The 12844-nt window shown below is 40.7% G+C and overlaps 1 protein-coding gene across 8 annotated transcripts in view; it reads left to right on the top strand.

The window, feature by feature from the left end:
• The window catches only part of atrx (ATRX chromatin remodeler), a 244313-nt gene extending 234370 nt beyond the window's left edge, over positions 1-9943 (top strand). For all 8 annotated transcript variants that reach the window (XM_038774481.1, XM_038774479.1, XM_038774480.1 and 5 more), the window contains 2 exons: positions 1683-1811; positions 5725-9943. In XM_038774481.1, the coding sequence (XP_038630409.1) occupies positions 1683-1811; positions 5725-6027 (432 nt within the window). In that variant the 3' untranslated portion in view covers positions 6028-9943. The remainder of the gene's footprint in view (positions 1-1682; positions 1812-5724) is intronic.
• Positions 9944-12844: the final 2901 nt, after the last annotated feature.

Genomic DNA, 12844 nt, shown 5'->3' with positions numbered 1-12844 from the left:
TATTCAGAGCCTGTGACCTCTGGAATTAAGAAGAGACACATAGTCACAAATACATTTGCCAGCTGCATAGCCCCCTCCCATTATCCACCCTGGCCAAATCTCTAAACAGTAACATCCTACTCAGAAATAGTACCTAAGGGCGGCATGGTGGCGCAGTGGTTAGCGCTGCTGCCTACAGCGCTGAAGACCCAGGTTCGATCCCAGCCCTGGGTCACTGTCTGTGTGGGGTTTGCACATTCTCCCCGTGTCTGCATGAGTTTCACCCCCACAACGCAAAGATGTGCAGGGTAGGTGGATTGGCCATGCTAAATTGCCCCTTAATTGGGGAAAGAAAACATTTTAATAAAATGTTTTAAAAAGAAGTAGTAACTAAGCTGGTACTCCACCGCTACCACTCCCACTGGTTCCCCGCACCCCCACTACCATGGGGGCTTTTAAGAAATCAAATGGGCCAAGGAGAGCTCGGCCTCTCTGCGCACCGGATGCTGATAGGCTCATTAGTCGGCCTATCAACACCCAGTGCTTGGCGAGGCTAAGCTCTGGCCCACTTGATCTATTCATCTATTTTGAAATTGGCATTGCTCTGGAGTTCCAACAGCACCCGCCGCCTGGGTCTCCGAAGAACTACTGGATGCCTCTCGCAGAACGCAGTTTGGGGAATTAAGCCCCTTTAACATTTTTAATGTCTCACTTAACTCTAACTGCAACCGTCTAAATTCATAGGAATACAGGCAGTGTTTATGCAACCTTCCTCCATAACCTAATCCTTAAAGCTCTGGTATAATTCTGGAAATCTGTATCCCTACCAAAGCAAAAGATCCTTTCTGAGGTTTGATGCCCAATACTCAACACAGTACTGTAGTTGGATCTGAAAGGCTTTGTATAACTGGAATATTCAGTCCCCTTGAGATCAAGGAAACATTACATTAATTTTTGTTATTACTTTTATACCTGTGCCCTTGTAGTGAAATGTGTACATGGATGCCTAAATCTGTTTGCTCCTTTACAGCTTTTTGTCTAACCATTAAGAAAATATTTTTGTCTTTGATCCCAAGATCCAAAGTGGATGAATTTGCACTTCCATTTGCCATCGTATTGATCCCTCTCTATAAGAATAAGCAATAGGAGCTGGAGTTAAGCTATTTTGATCACCGAGTCTGCTCCACCATTCAATAAGATCATGTTTGACCAGGTCTTGACACTGCTATGCCCATTTTTAACTTACTGTTCACATCCGCAGAATTTACTGTCTCTCTCGAGTTGCCTGCAAACTGTGGCAATGATTATAAATGGTTGTTTGTGCTCACTTCCTCTTAACCTGAAATCACAAGCAAACTACTGGGCCATGGAATTGATGGGCCTGATCACTTCGAGACTACTCGTTTATTTTCCTTAAACCTTTACAGTTACATGGGGACAACAACATGTTTCAGTCAATAAAACCAAGTTCTAGACATTCACTGATATAATATTCAAATAAGTTGGTACCCTTTTGCTATGCTTTGCATACATTCCAATCTGAAACTTACTAATTCATTTTTAACCAGAATGGTCACTTCAATCAAAAGGGAACTGAACTGAGATTAGCTATGGATCGCGAACTGCATAGCTTTTCGTCGTGTTTGTCAACTCTCCTATTCCAGGGTTATCGTGGTTTTTAAACTGTTGTTTCTTTTCTTTAGTGGAAGGAGAATCCCAACCTGACCGAAGAGCAAGTTCAAGCAGTGTCACTGAGCAAACAGGCAGGCCAGGATCTTGAATTAAAACGCAGAGAAGCTATGTACAATGATATCCTTTCAAAACAACAGCTGGTAAGTACTTATAACCATCTCAGTTTTGATGAATAAGCATGGGTACCTAAAGTCTACACAACCTTTTTTTATAAGTTTAGAGTAGCCAATTAAGTTTTTCCAATGTGGGCAGCACGGTGGCACAGTGGGTTAGCATTGTCGCCTACGGCGCTGAGGACCCGGGTTCGAATCCTGGCCCTGGGTCACTGTCCATGTGGAGTTTGCACATTCTTCCCGTGTCTGCGTGGGTTTCACCCCCACAACCCAAAAGGTGTGCAGGGTAGGTAGATTGGCCACGCTAAATCGCCCCTTAATTGGAAAAAATAATTGGGTACTCTTTTTTAAAAAATATATATTTTTTTTAAAAGTTTTTCCAATGATGGGGCAATTTAGCATGGCCAATCCACCTACCCTGCACATCTTTGGGTTGTGGGGGTGAACCCCACACAAACACAGGGAGAATATGCAAGCTCCACATGGACAGTGACCCAGAACCGAGAACGAACCTGGGACCTCGGTGCCGTGAGACAGCAGTGCTAACCACTATGCCACCGTGCTGCCCAAAGTCTGCACAACTAAACATTTTTCTGACTTTATTCTACTCCTACTTAGCAAAAGAGCGGTTGATTTGTGGGGCACATCTGCCCTTGGCAATTTCCTTGTTAAAAAGTAGAAAATCCCTACAGTGCAAAAGGAGGCAATTTGGCCCATCCAATCTGCACTGACCCTCCGAACGAGCACCCTATACACGCCCCCGCTGTAACCCCACCTAACTTTTTTTTTGAATCAGTTTAAAGTACCCAATTCATTTTTTCAAATCAAGGGGCAATTTAGTGTGGCCAATCCACATACCCTGCACATCTTTGGATTGTGGGGGTGAGGCCCACGCAAACTCCACAATGACGGTGACCCGAGGCCAGGATTGAATACGGATCTTCCATGCCATGGGGCAGCAGTGCTAAGCTGCCCCAACCCCATCTAACCTGCCCATCTTTGGACTGTGGGAGGAAACGGAAGCACCAGGAGGAAACTGTTGCAGACACTAGGTGAACATGCAAACTCCAGAGTCTTCATGGTATTTTTCATTTAAAAAATCATATTTAAACAGGGTTAGGTTTGACATTTAAAAATCTGTCTGTATTAACAATTTGGAAAACTCTAAATTTGAAAAGTGCACTAAACATTCATAACTTTGAGGGCAGCACAGTGGTGTAGTTTGTTCGCCCTGCTGCTTACTGCGCTGAGGACCCGGGTTCGCTCCCGACCCTGGGTCACTGTCCGTGTGGAGTTTGCACATTCTCCCCGTGTCTGTATGGGTTTCACCCCCACAACCCAAAGATGTGCATGGCCACGCTAAAATTGCTTCTTAATAAGGGGAAAACAATAATTGGATACATAACTTTGTTTTATACTATGTAAATATATTTGCATTATTTATCACAAATATTAGATTTTCATATTGAACTTTAGTTGAATAGACATAGAATTTATTTCCATGTGTCTTCAAGTTTCTACTGTAGTCATTAATAGTTTGTGAAAGTTGAGTTACCAACATTGAGCATCACCATTTTTGGGTAACTTGTGTTACAGTTGATTACAGGACTAGTAAAAAGGCACCTGGCTGAAATATAGCAGAAGCTTGAGATGTAATTTCAATATTTAGGAACCTCGCAGAACCACTTCACCAATGACATTTTTCAGTAGACCTCACTCACACAAGTAGCTGTATAGTTAGTGAAATGCTTTCAACTTAATGCAAGGCATTCCATTCTTCAGATATATGAAAAGACTGAGTTCAAATTGTAGATCAATTTTGATCTGAAATCAGCTAAAGTTAAATTTTTTACCTTTTTAATGGCTATAGTTTATTTTCTCAGATACTGAATAAATTCTTCAATTTGATTTCTGTATGCTTTGTTTGCTTCTCGTGCACTAACCAAACTGATGGTCGTTCAAAAATGAACTCCCGGATCATGTGCAAAATCAGCAATTTCAATCCTTCTGCCACAGGATTAGGGATGACAACATTTGAACAGCTTCTGTTCCCGTAGCAGGACTCCTATTCAAAGGAGTATTGGGCATCCAGGGAAACTGGGCTGCTTCAGGAATTCCATTTAGTAGGATCAAAACTGTTTAATTTCAAAGTCCAGGATTGTAATTAGTTGCCATCTTGTGGGTGAAAAACATTTCATACAGTTGATCCCCCAAAACGTTTCTTGAGTGATGTTTTGGGACATTGAACATAGAAAAATACAGCACAGACCAGGCCCTTCGGCCCACGATGTTGTGCCGAACTTGTATTCCGCATTCATATTTGTCCTTCCAAAATGGACAACCTCACACTTTTCAGGGTTAAACTCCATCTGCCACTTCTCAGCCCAGCTCTGCATCCCATCTATGTCTCTTTGCTACCGACAACAGCCCTCCTCACTATCCACAACTCCACCAATCGTCGTATTGTCTGCAAATTTACTGACCCACCCTTCAACTCCCTCATCCAAGTCATTAATGAAAATCACAAACCGCAGAGGACCCAAAACTGATCCCTGCTATATGCCACTGGTAACTGGGCTCCAGGCTGAATATTTGCCATCCACCACCACCACTCTGACTTCTATTGGTTAGCCAGTTCATTATCCAACTGGCCAAATTTCCCACTATCCTTGCTTTCTGCATAAGCCTACCATGGGGAACCTTATCAAATGTCTTACTAAAATCCATGTACACTACATCCATTGCTTTACCTTCATCCACATGCTTGGTCACCTCCTCAAAGAAGTCAATAAGACTTGAGGCAAGACCTACCCTTCACAAATCCGTGCTGACTATCCCTAATCAAGCAGTGTCTTTCCAGATGCTCAGAAATCCTATTCCTCAGTACCCTTTCCATTACTTTGCCTACCACCGAAATAAGACTAACTGGCCTGTAATTCCCAGGGTTATCCCCGTTTCCTTTTTTGAACAGGGCCACGACATTCGCCACTCTCCAATCCGCTGGTACCACCCCTGTTGACAGTGAGGACGAAAAGATCATTGCCATCGGCTCTACAATTTCATCTCTTGCTTCCCATAGAATCCTTGGATATATCCCATCAGGCCCGGGGGACGTCTATCCTCAGGTTTTTCTAAATGCCCAACACATCTTCCTTCCTAACAAGTATCTCCTCGAGCTTACCAGTCTGTTTCACAATGTCCTCTCCAACAATATGGCCCCTCTCATTCGTAAATACTGAAGAAAAGTACTCGTTCAAGACCTGTCCTATCTCTTCAGACTCAATACATAATCTCCAGCTACCGTCCTTGATCGGACCTACCCTCGCTCTAGTCATTCTCATATTTCTCACATATCAGTGCTAATGTTCTTTCATAAGCAGATTACTTTTGATTCCTACAACTGTTTTACTGTGGTAATTGATAACCAAACATGCGTTACGACTGCTGACTCCTGTTAATCTTAAGGGGTTGTGGCCATTGCTAATTTGAATTTAATTGGACAACACCTCCTGTTGTATAATGTGTGAAAAAGTCACAGTGAAAATTTACCACATGTCTCCAAAACTCATCTACTTTTTCTGATCTGTTGAAATATACTGATATAATGAGGAGGTAGATAATCTAATCAGATTATTATGCACAAATGTAGGTTGTACATCTGAGCATGCAAACTAATTGTTGAAGAGATCATTTAGGGAATTCTGAGTCACACGATTAAGGTAAACTACTTGCTGAGTTCTATAGCTAGCCTAGCATTGACTTCTGAATTATCTGCATTCTCCCTTGAGAGTGCCTAGTCTCTACTCGGCACCTTCCTTTTCAGTGTCAAAATCAGAACTTTAGTAGTAGGTTAATGAACTTAGTGTATGGATTTCTCCATGTGCTGCAACTTAAACACTCGATAGATAATTGTGCTCTCATTTCTGCTTTCCTTTCACAGCTGATCAGATCTGTACAGCAGATATTAATGAGCCGAAGACAGCAACAGTTTAACCAGATGGCAGCGCAACAGCAGCAGTATCCAATGAATCCACTTTTAAATCAATTTATGGCTTCAAGAAATCCTGGCCCAATGTTGACCTATCCACACCTGGGTTTAAGAGGACTGCCAATGTATCCACAAACTCCACCTGGTATGCGGCCTCCTCCTTTGCAACGAGCACCACCTGCACCCATGCAGATGAAGGGACAGTCTCCTGGCCCACCACAGCTCAAACAAGGAATTAAAAATTCAAAGAAGTAGTCATCGCTCAAGAGATTATAGAAACATAGTATTGTGCCTTTGCTTTGGTAGCAAGCGCATTTCGGAACTGAAAGAGAAAAGCTTCAAGTGACCAATTTATAACTGTAGATTGCAGTTGGGACACTAAGGTGCATAGAGTCGTGCTGAGATCATCAGAGGTAATATTGTCATAGGAGATTCCGAGGAATCTTTAAACATTGTATATAGCCTTAATAAATACGTGACTGGTAAGGAAGAGAATGAGTTTTCTTCCATGATTTGTTTTCTCTCTGCCAACCATTTTGTTTAATTTTGATGTATCTAAAAACAATTTTTACAGGTTTTTGAGAAATTGAGTCCAGGACTCATTGACCAACAAACATACTTGAGCAGATTTAGTCTTTGCCGTATACTTATGTGCTTCAGGAATGACCCCAGTTGATAAAGGAACACTGAAGTTGCCCCTTCAAAGTATGTTTTTTAGTGATAGCACCTCTATGTCTCAACAATCTAATGAGTCAGTTGTTTTTCCCAACCTTTGGTATTTGATCTTCCATCTCTTGTTTCAAAAGAAAACTAGTTTCAGAACTAATGAAATTTGAAGAGTAAGTTTATCCGAGATGATGCCAGACACTCTTGTCTGGAGGACTCATTTGATGCCAGCTAGTTATGAATGTTGGTCTTGTATACCTAAATAAACCCCTTCAGTCTTAGTAGGAATTGATTACGTTCACCCCTTTGCTACCAATCTGTGCAGTGCATTGATGTACTAAGTGTTTTCTTTCTCTCTCTGCCTCCATCGTGCAGTTCAAGAAATGGGTTTTAGGTCTGAGCCCAATTTGTTGCCAATCAATCCGATTAAAACAAGCTGAATTTCACTTTTCATTGTGCAAGACATTGTTGGATGTCAAGATGCTTCTTGCATATCTTTAACTGAAGGTGAAATAGATAGCTTCCAATGGTGATATGCGATGAGAGAAACTTACCTTATCTTCTCCATATGCTGATTTGATTAGTCCGTCTTCTGTACATTTCCTTGGTGCATTCAGTTGGTTTCTATCCTAAAGGTGGGCCTTCCAATTCCAGGAGTTTCTATATCTGGTCTGCATCTCTCCATGAGTCCCACTTAATGAATTCTGTCCATGGGAGTTGCCACAGATGATCATTGTTACCTTTTTGTTTTCCATTTTCAACTCCAAAAATTGACTAATTTGGTGTCATTACGATCAAAGGATTATTGTTTCTAAGGACCTGTTCCAAATGGAAAGAACCTGTCATATAAAACATTAAGATATCAAAACAAATGACGTCATTGATCCGTTCTGGTGTTAAGTCATACCCTTGTCACAAAATCATTTCTTGTATTTACAGATCTCTTGTGATCAGTGGGTAACTATTATTAATGCAAGTGCAGCAGCATTTTTATACTGCTAGATCACTTGATTTAAGCATTCTCCCACTGAAATTACTCAGCGATTCCAGTTGCAATTTGACCAAGGATTTGTTCAATCACTAGGCTTTGAGCCATGTAACTAAATGTTGCTTTGGGGTGATGTTGCATTTTGTTGGTAATTGATGTTGGTCCCTTGCAGGTTGGGAAGGCAACATGCAACTTTTCCAGCTTGCATTTATTTCATGAAAATTAAACTTCTTGTTTTTTAATTTAAAAACTGGATATTTTGTGAGCTCCAGGAACTGATGCTCCATCAGCTTTACTAGGTAAGACCTAATGCCTAGGCTGTTCTTTCCTTGAATTATTTTCTTTTTGGAGGATTTGTGAAATCCATTTACAAGACCGAGTTGACCAACCATTCAGCCCATCAAGCAAGTGTGGACAATATACAAATGAACAAAACCTAGTCTAGAGCTATGAAATGAGGCAACTGCTTCCGACACTTAAAAACAAGCAGTTCTTCAATGTGTCACCATGCAGATAGAAAATTGATTGTGAAGTCCAGTAGATCATCTTCAATACCCTGGACTAGCCTTGAGGTCACTTTGTACAATATCTGCAGAACTGCTCTGTCAGTTAACTGGAATAATCGAGATTATGGGGCGGCATGATGGCACAGTGGTTAGCATGCTGCCTCATAGTTCCAGGGACCTGGGTTCAATTCCGGCCTCGGGTGACTGTGTAGTTTGGACTTTCTCCCCATGTCTGCGTGGATTTCCTCCCACAGTCCAAAGATGTGCAGGTTAGGTGGATTGCCCCTTAGTGTCCAAAAGGTTAGGTTGGGTTGCAGGATAGGGTGGAGGTGTGGGCTTAAGTGGGGACCTCTTTCCAAAGGCAGGTGCAGACTCGATAGGCCAAATGGCCTCTTGCACTGTAAATTCTACAGGATGAAGCTGGAATTCATAATGTCCTGAAAAGTGCTGTATAGACTGCAAGGAGCTCCATTGTCTTTGGTACTGCTGGGTCAAGCTTTTGTATTTTAGCGGTTTCATTCTAAAGAAGGTCGTCAGATAACCTATCTGGCAACCTGCTCTTCCTTTTGAGTAAAAGCATCTCTCCACGGAACAGAGTCCCACTCGATGACTTCTGTCCTTCGGAGTTGCCGCAGATGATTTTTGTGTTTCGTTTTCCATTTTTGACCCCAAAAATGAACTAATCTGTCCGCTTGTGTGAAACGCTTTATATTTTTGGTCAGGAAACTTGAATGGAATCCTAATGTCATTTCTTAAAGGTCTTTTGTCAAAAGTCTTTTATGGATTATATTCATGCTGGGAACTTTGGTTCACTCCTGAGAGTTTGTGGTGGATGCTTCTGTTCAAAGACTGAAGAACCTTTACAAGATCGATAATGTAAATTTCAGAAGCCTGTCAGATCGTTTGTTGTCTTATTATGTAGTCACATAACATTGTTTCATCCATATGATTAACACAGTGTAAACTTATTTTAATTTGGTAATCCACATTTCTTTTTCACCTGACTGTCGGGCGGCTGTAAACCAAAAATAAAACTATTCTGCACTGCAGGCTGCAGCATTTATTCTAATTTTTTTCATTTCAAAGCTATTTTAGTAAGTGAAATGATTTATAAAAGATAAATGTTTTCTCATCTACACAGCTTGAATTGTTGGGCTGTTTAAATGATCATACTTGGATCTAACTCGTTTGCTGTTGTGTAATGTTCTGCCAATTATTTATCGTTTTTGGTTTAAGTTCCCATTATTTCATTATTTCACTCTGCAATTGATGCAAACTACCAGCCTGTTGGTCTGATTCAACAATGAGACTTTTACTTGGTTGCTCATTTTTTTAATGAACTGGCCATCCATTTTATCCCTTGTCAGTCATTTTGCTCTTCTGCATTTGAGTTCATGCCAAAGCACTGCAGCAGTTTGCCAAGTTACCCTTCGGGAGAATGTTGAAGACGCACCCATACAAATCTTTTATCTATCAAGATTTTTTTTTAATGCATGCGTACATTAGTGCTACTGTGCCGGACATGTGTTCATTCAGTGAGGTGACAATCTTCAGCTGATTTGTGTGGTAACCAGTTTATCTTCGTTCCCCTCTCCCTCAAACTGGATTCAAAAGCATCTAGCAGCTCGAATCTTTCAAACATCCTTGTGATCATTCCCATTTTCATCCTGCAATTGGACATTATAGAATTAAAAGATGATGTATAATTCGTATGGTGTATTTAGAGGCTTTTTGTTTTGAAAGTTAAAGTTTCCATGCATTTGGGTCACCCAGGAAGATATTGTTCTGGATGTACTTGGCGTGGAAGTGTACCAGAGCAACCTTTTAGCCCCGAGGCATTCAACAGCATTAATTTTCCTTTTGCTCTGCTTTATTTTGCCTTTCGGAATTTATATTTTGTAAGAAGTGAGCTGTAGTGCTGTTCAAGATTTCTTGTAGAGCAAAAATTGGCAGCATCTGTTTTACCAGATATTCTGACAGCATAAATCAAAGTTGTATGCTTTTCTTGCTCTTTATTAAAAAGAAAAAACATTAAGCCGTTGAAAAGATATTAAGCTAATGCACAGACGTGAATTTTTGAGTCAAGATGCACAAAATTTTGGACTGCTCGTAGGTTTCACTTAAATTTTTTTTTGGCTCTAACAGTGCTGTATTTAGCACTAAATTTGACCAGGAAATAGTTCTGAAACTATTATGGTTGTGGTTGAAAGAAAAATTAAATCACTCAAATTGTTCATTTTTATAAGGTTAGATGTGATTTACATAGTTGCTGTTGCTTAACTGATAAATATGTTGCAGCTTGTATTAAGACTAAAAATGGTAAATACCATATTTTCTAACTCGTACTGTCCTTAATTTTGGATGTAAAGCATTATTTGCTTAGTAATGTTTTGTATCAGATGTACCCTAGTTGAATAGCAAAAGGAGAGCCCTAAAACCATCATTTGCTGTTGAATTCTAACAGCTTTGAAGATGTAACAGTCTTGCTTGCTTTCTATATATTTCAGAAATTGTTTCAACTGTATTTATTCACGACCGTAAATACCGTAGAACTGATGCAACTTCATCCCATAGGGATCATCGTGTGTAAAATAAACTCTGGCAGTGTGTTTTAATAGAAACTGTAGTGAATGAATAAGTACGCACACTGTTGTGTTGTTACCTTTGCAAGTGGTATCAAAACATTGAAATTTTAATATTTAATATTCAATAAAAATGACAAAATTGACAATATGCCTAGGTTATTTATTAAAGTAAGTGTTTTTCTAACACTCAAATCAATATAGTCCCAAATACAGCAGTACCGTTCATTTTTAATGTAAATAACATTTGCATCCTTGCAGTAGCTCATGAACTACCCCAACCCTTGCTGCATGTCCGGTGTGTTTTCAAGTTGCCGTTGTTTTTAGCCATCCCTGTGGTTAGTACTACTTTTGGTCCACAAATGGGTAAACAAAATCTGTCTTAGTTCTTTGCGATGTGTTCCAAGTTTTTGTAGTTCTGCTTTGACATGTTGGATGTTGAAACTGTACCCTATGGGAAAAAAAACGACATCCTAGTTTTGGGTGGAAACATTCACTGAGGTATTGTTTGGTCTCTTGTTCAACACCATACCGGTGGCCAGGTTTTGAAATTCCACATGCTACTATTGTGCCTTTTCAAGGAAAATATTAAATATCGCTGTGTAATCTTATGTCAACTAAGATCTGCAGAAAAGAGCATTTGCCATTCTGATAGTGATCTTGGGAATCTTTGACAGTCATTTCAAAGTAACAAGTCTTACAACGCCAGGTTAAAGTCCAACAGTTTTGAAGGAGCTGCACTCCGAAAGCTAGTGATTCGAAACAAACCTGGTGTTGTAAAACTTCTTACTGTGCTCACCCCCGTCCGACGCCGGCATCTCCACAGTCATTTCAAACTACAGGACACTAAGGCAGAAGGGAATGAAATATTGATATGACCCTTGCATCAAGCTACTTGGGTGAAAGCTTGACCATCACATTTTGTCACATCAGAGGTTAAGCAGAAGCCTTTAGGATCTGCTGCAGTGGATAAAACTCCATCCACCACTAAAAATGCAGGATAGCATCTGGCCAGTCCTGATAGTTGTGGATTTTGCTCTTGATTCTTTAATAAAATAGAGTAGACTGTAATAAATCAGTCTTGACCTTTCCTGGTTCAGCTAGCCATCAGTTGTCAAATAAAATGAAAATGAAATGAAAATCGCTTATTGTCACAAGTAGGCTTGAAATGAAGTTACTGTGAAAAGCCCCTAGTTGCCACATTCCGGCGCCTGTTCGGGGAGGCTGTTACAGGAATTGAACTGTGCTGCTGGCCTGCCTTGGTCTGCTTTCAAAGCCAACGATTTAGCCCTGTGCTAAACAGCCCCTAAAATGGTTATCAAACAAGTCATATCAATGCAGGCCTGGAAGCGGAGTTAAAAGATTATATTGTGTGTCAGAGGAAACGGTTATCTCACTTGCATGCACTCCATTGCGTCCTCAGCCTCATTGTTTTTATTGGCACGCGTTGGATGGTGCACTGGATGAGATTTTTTTAGATTTATTGTGTGCAGTGAAAACTATTATTGCGTATAGTCCTGGCAGATCGTTTCGTACATGAGAAACATAGGACATACAATAAATACACAACATAGGCAGATATCGGGTGAAGCATATGGCGTGTTGTGTTACAACAGTAGAGAAAATGAGTGGAGAAATCAGTTCAGTCCATAAGAGGGCCATTCAAAAGTCGGGTAACAACGGGGAAGAAGCTGTTTTGAATCTGTTGGTGTACTTCTGTAACTTCTGCCCGATGGAAAAGGCTGGAAGAGAGAATAATCTGTGTGGGAGGGGTCTTTGATTATGCTGCCCGCTTTCCCAAGGCAGAGGGATGTGTAGGCAGTCAATGGATGGGAGGTGGGTTCACGTGATGGACTGGGCTGTGTTCACTTTCTTTCAGTCTTGGGCTGAACAGTTGCCATAGCAAGCTGTGATGCAGCCGGATAGGATGCTTTCTATGGTGCATCTGTAAAACTTGGCAAGAAGCAAGTAACCTGTCTGTCACTTGTCCTGCAAACTTGGGTCCTTGTTTAGCTGAGATAAATAATATTCTCAATCATTTTTTAGAACCTTTTTGGCCAGGATTGTGATGGAGGGCAAATATCACATGCCCATCCAGTAGAACAAAAATCTCATGTGATGGTTCAGTCTAAACCAAATATGCTGTTTTCTAGTCTGAGAAACCTGGGGATTACAAGGATGGTGGCTGTTAGCAAAATAGGGTTCAGCTTATACCCTAGCGATGTGTAGATAAAGGCATTCAATAGCACACAACACTATACAAAGCCATTTATGTGACTAGCATAAGCAGACTTGATAGATTTTCAACTGTCTTTTGTCTGCTTCTCTTT

Source organism: Scyliorhinus canicula, chromosome 17 (assembly GCF_902713615.1).
Source record: "Scyliorhinus canicula chromosome 17, sScyCan1.1, whole genome shotgun sequence".
Taxonomy (NCBI): domain Eukaryota; kingdom Metazoa; phylum Chordata; class Chondrichthyes; order Carcharhiniformes; family Scyliorhinidae; genus Scyliorhinus; species Scyliorhinus canicula.
This window is presented reverse-complemented; position numbering and strand designations above follow the sequence as displayed.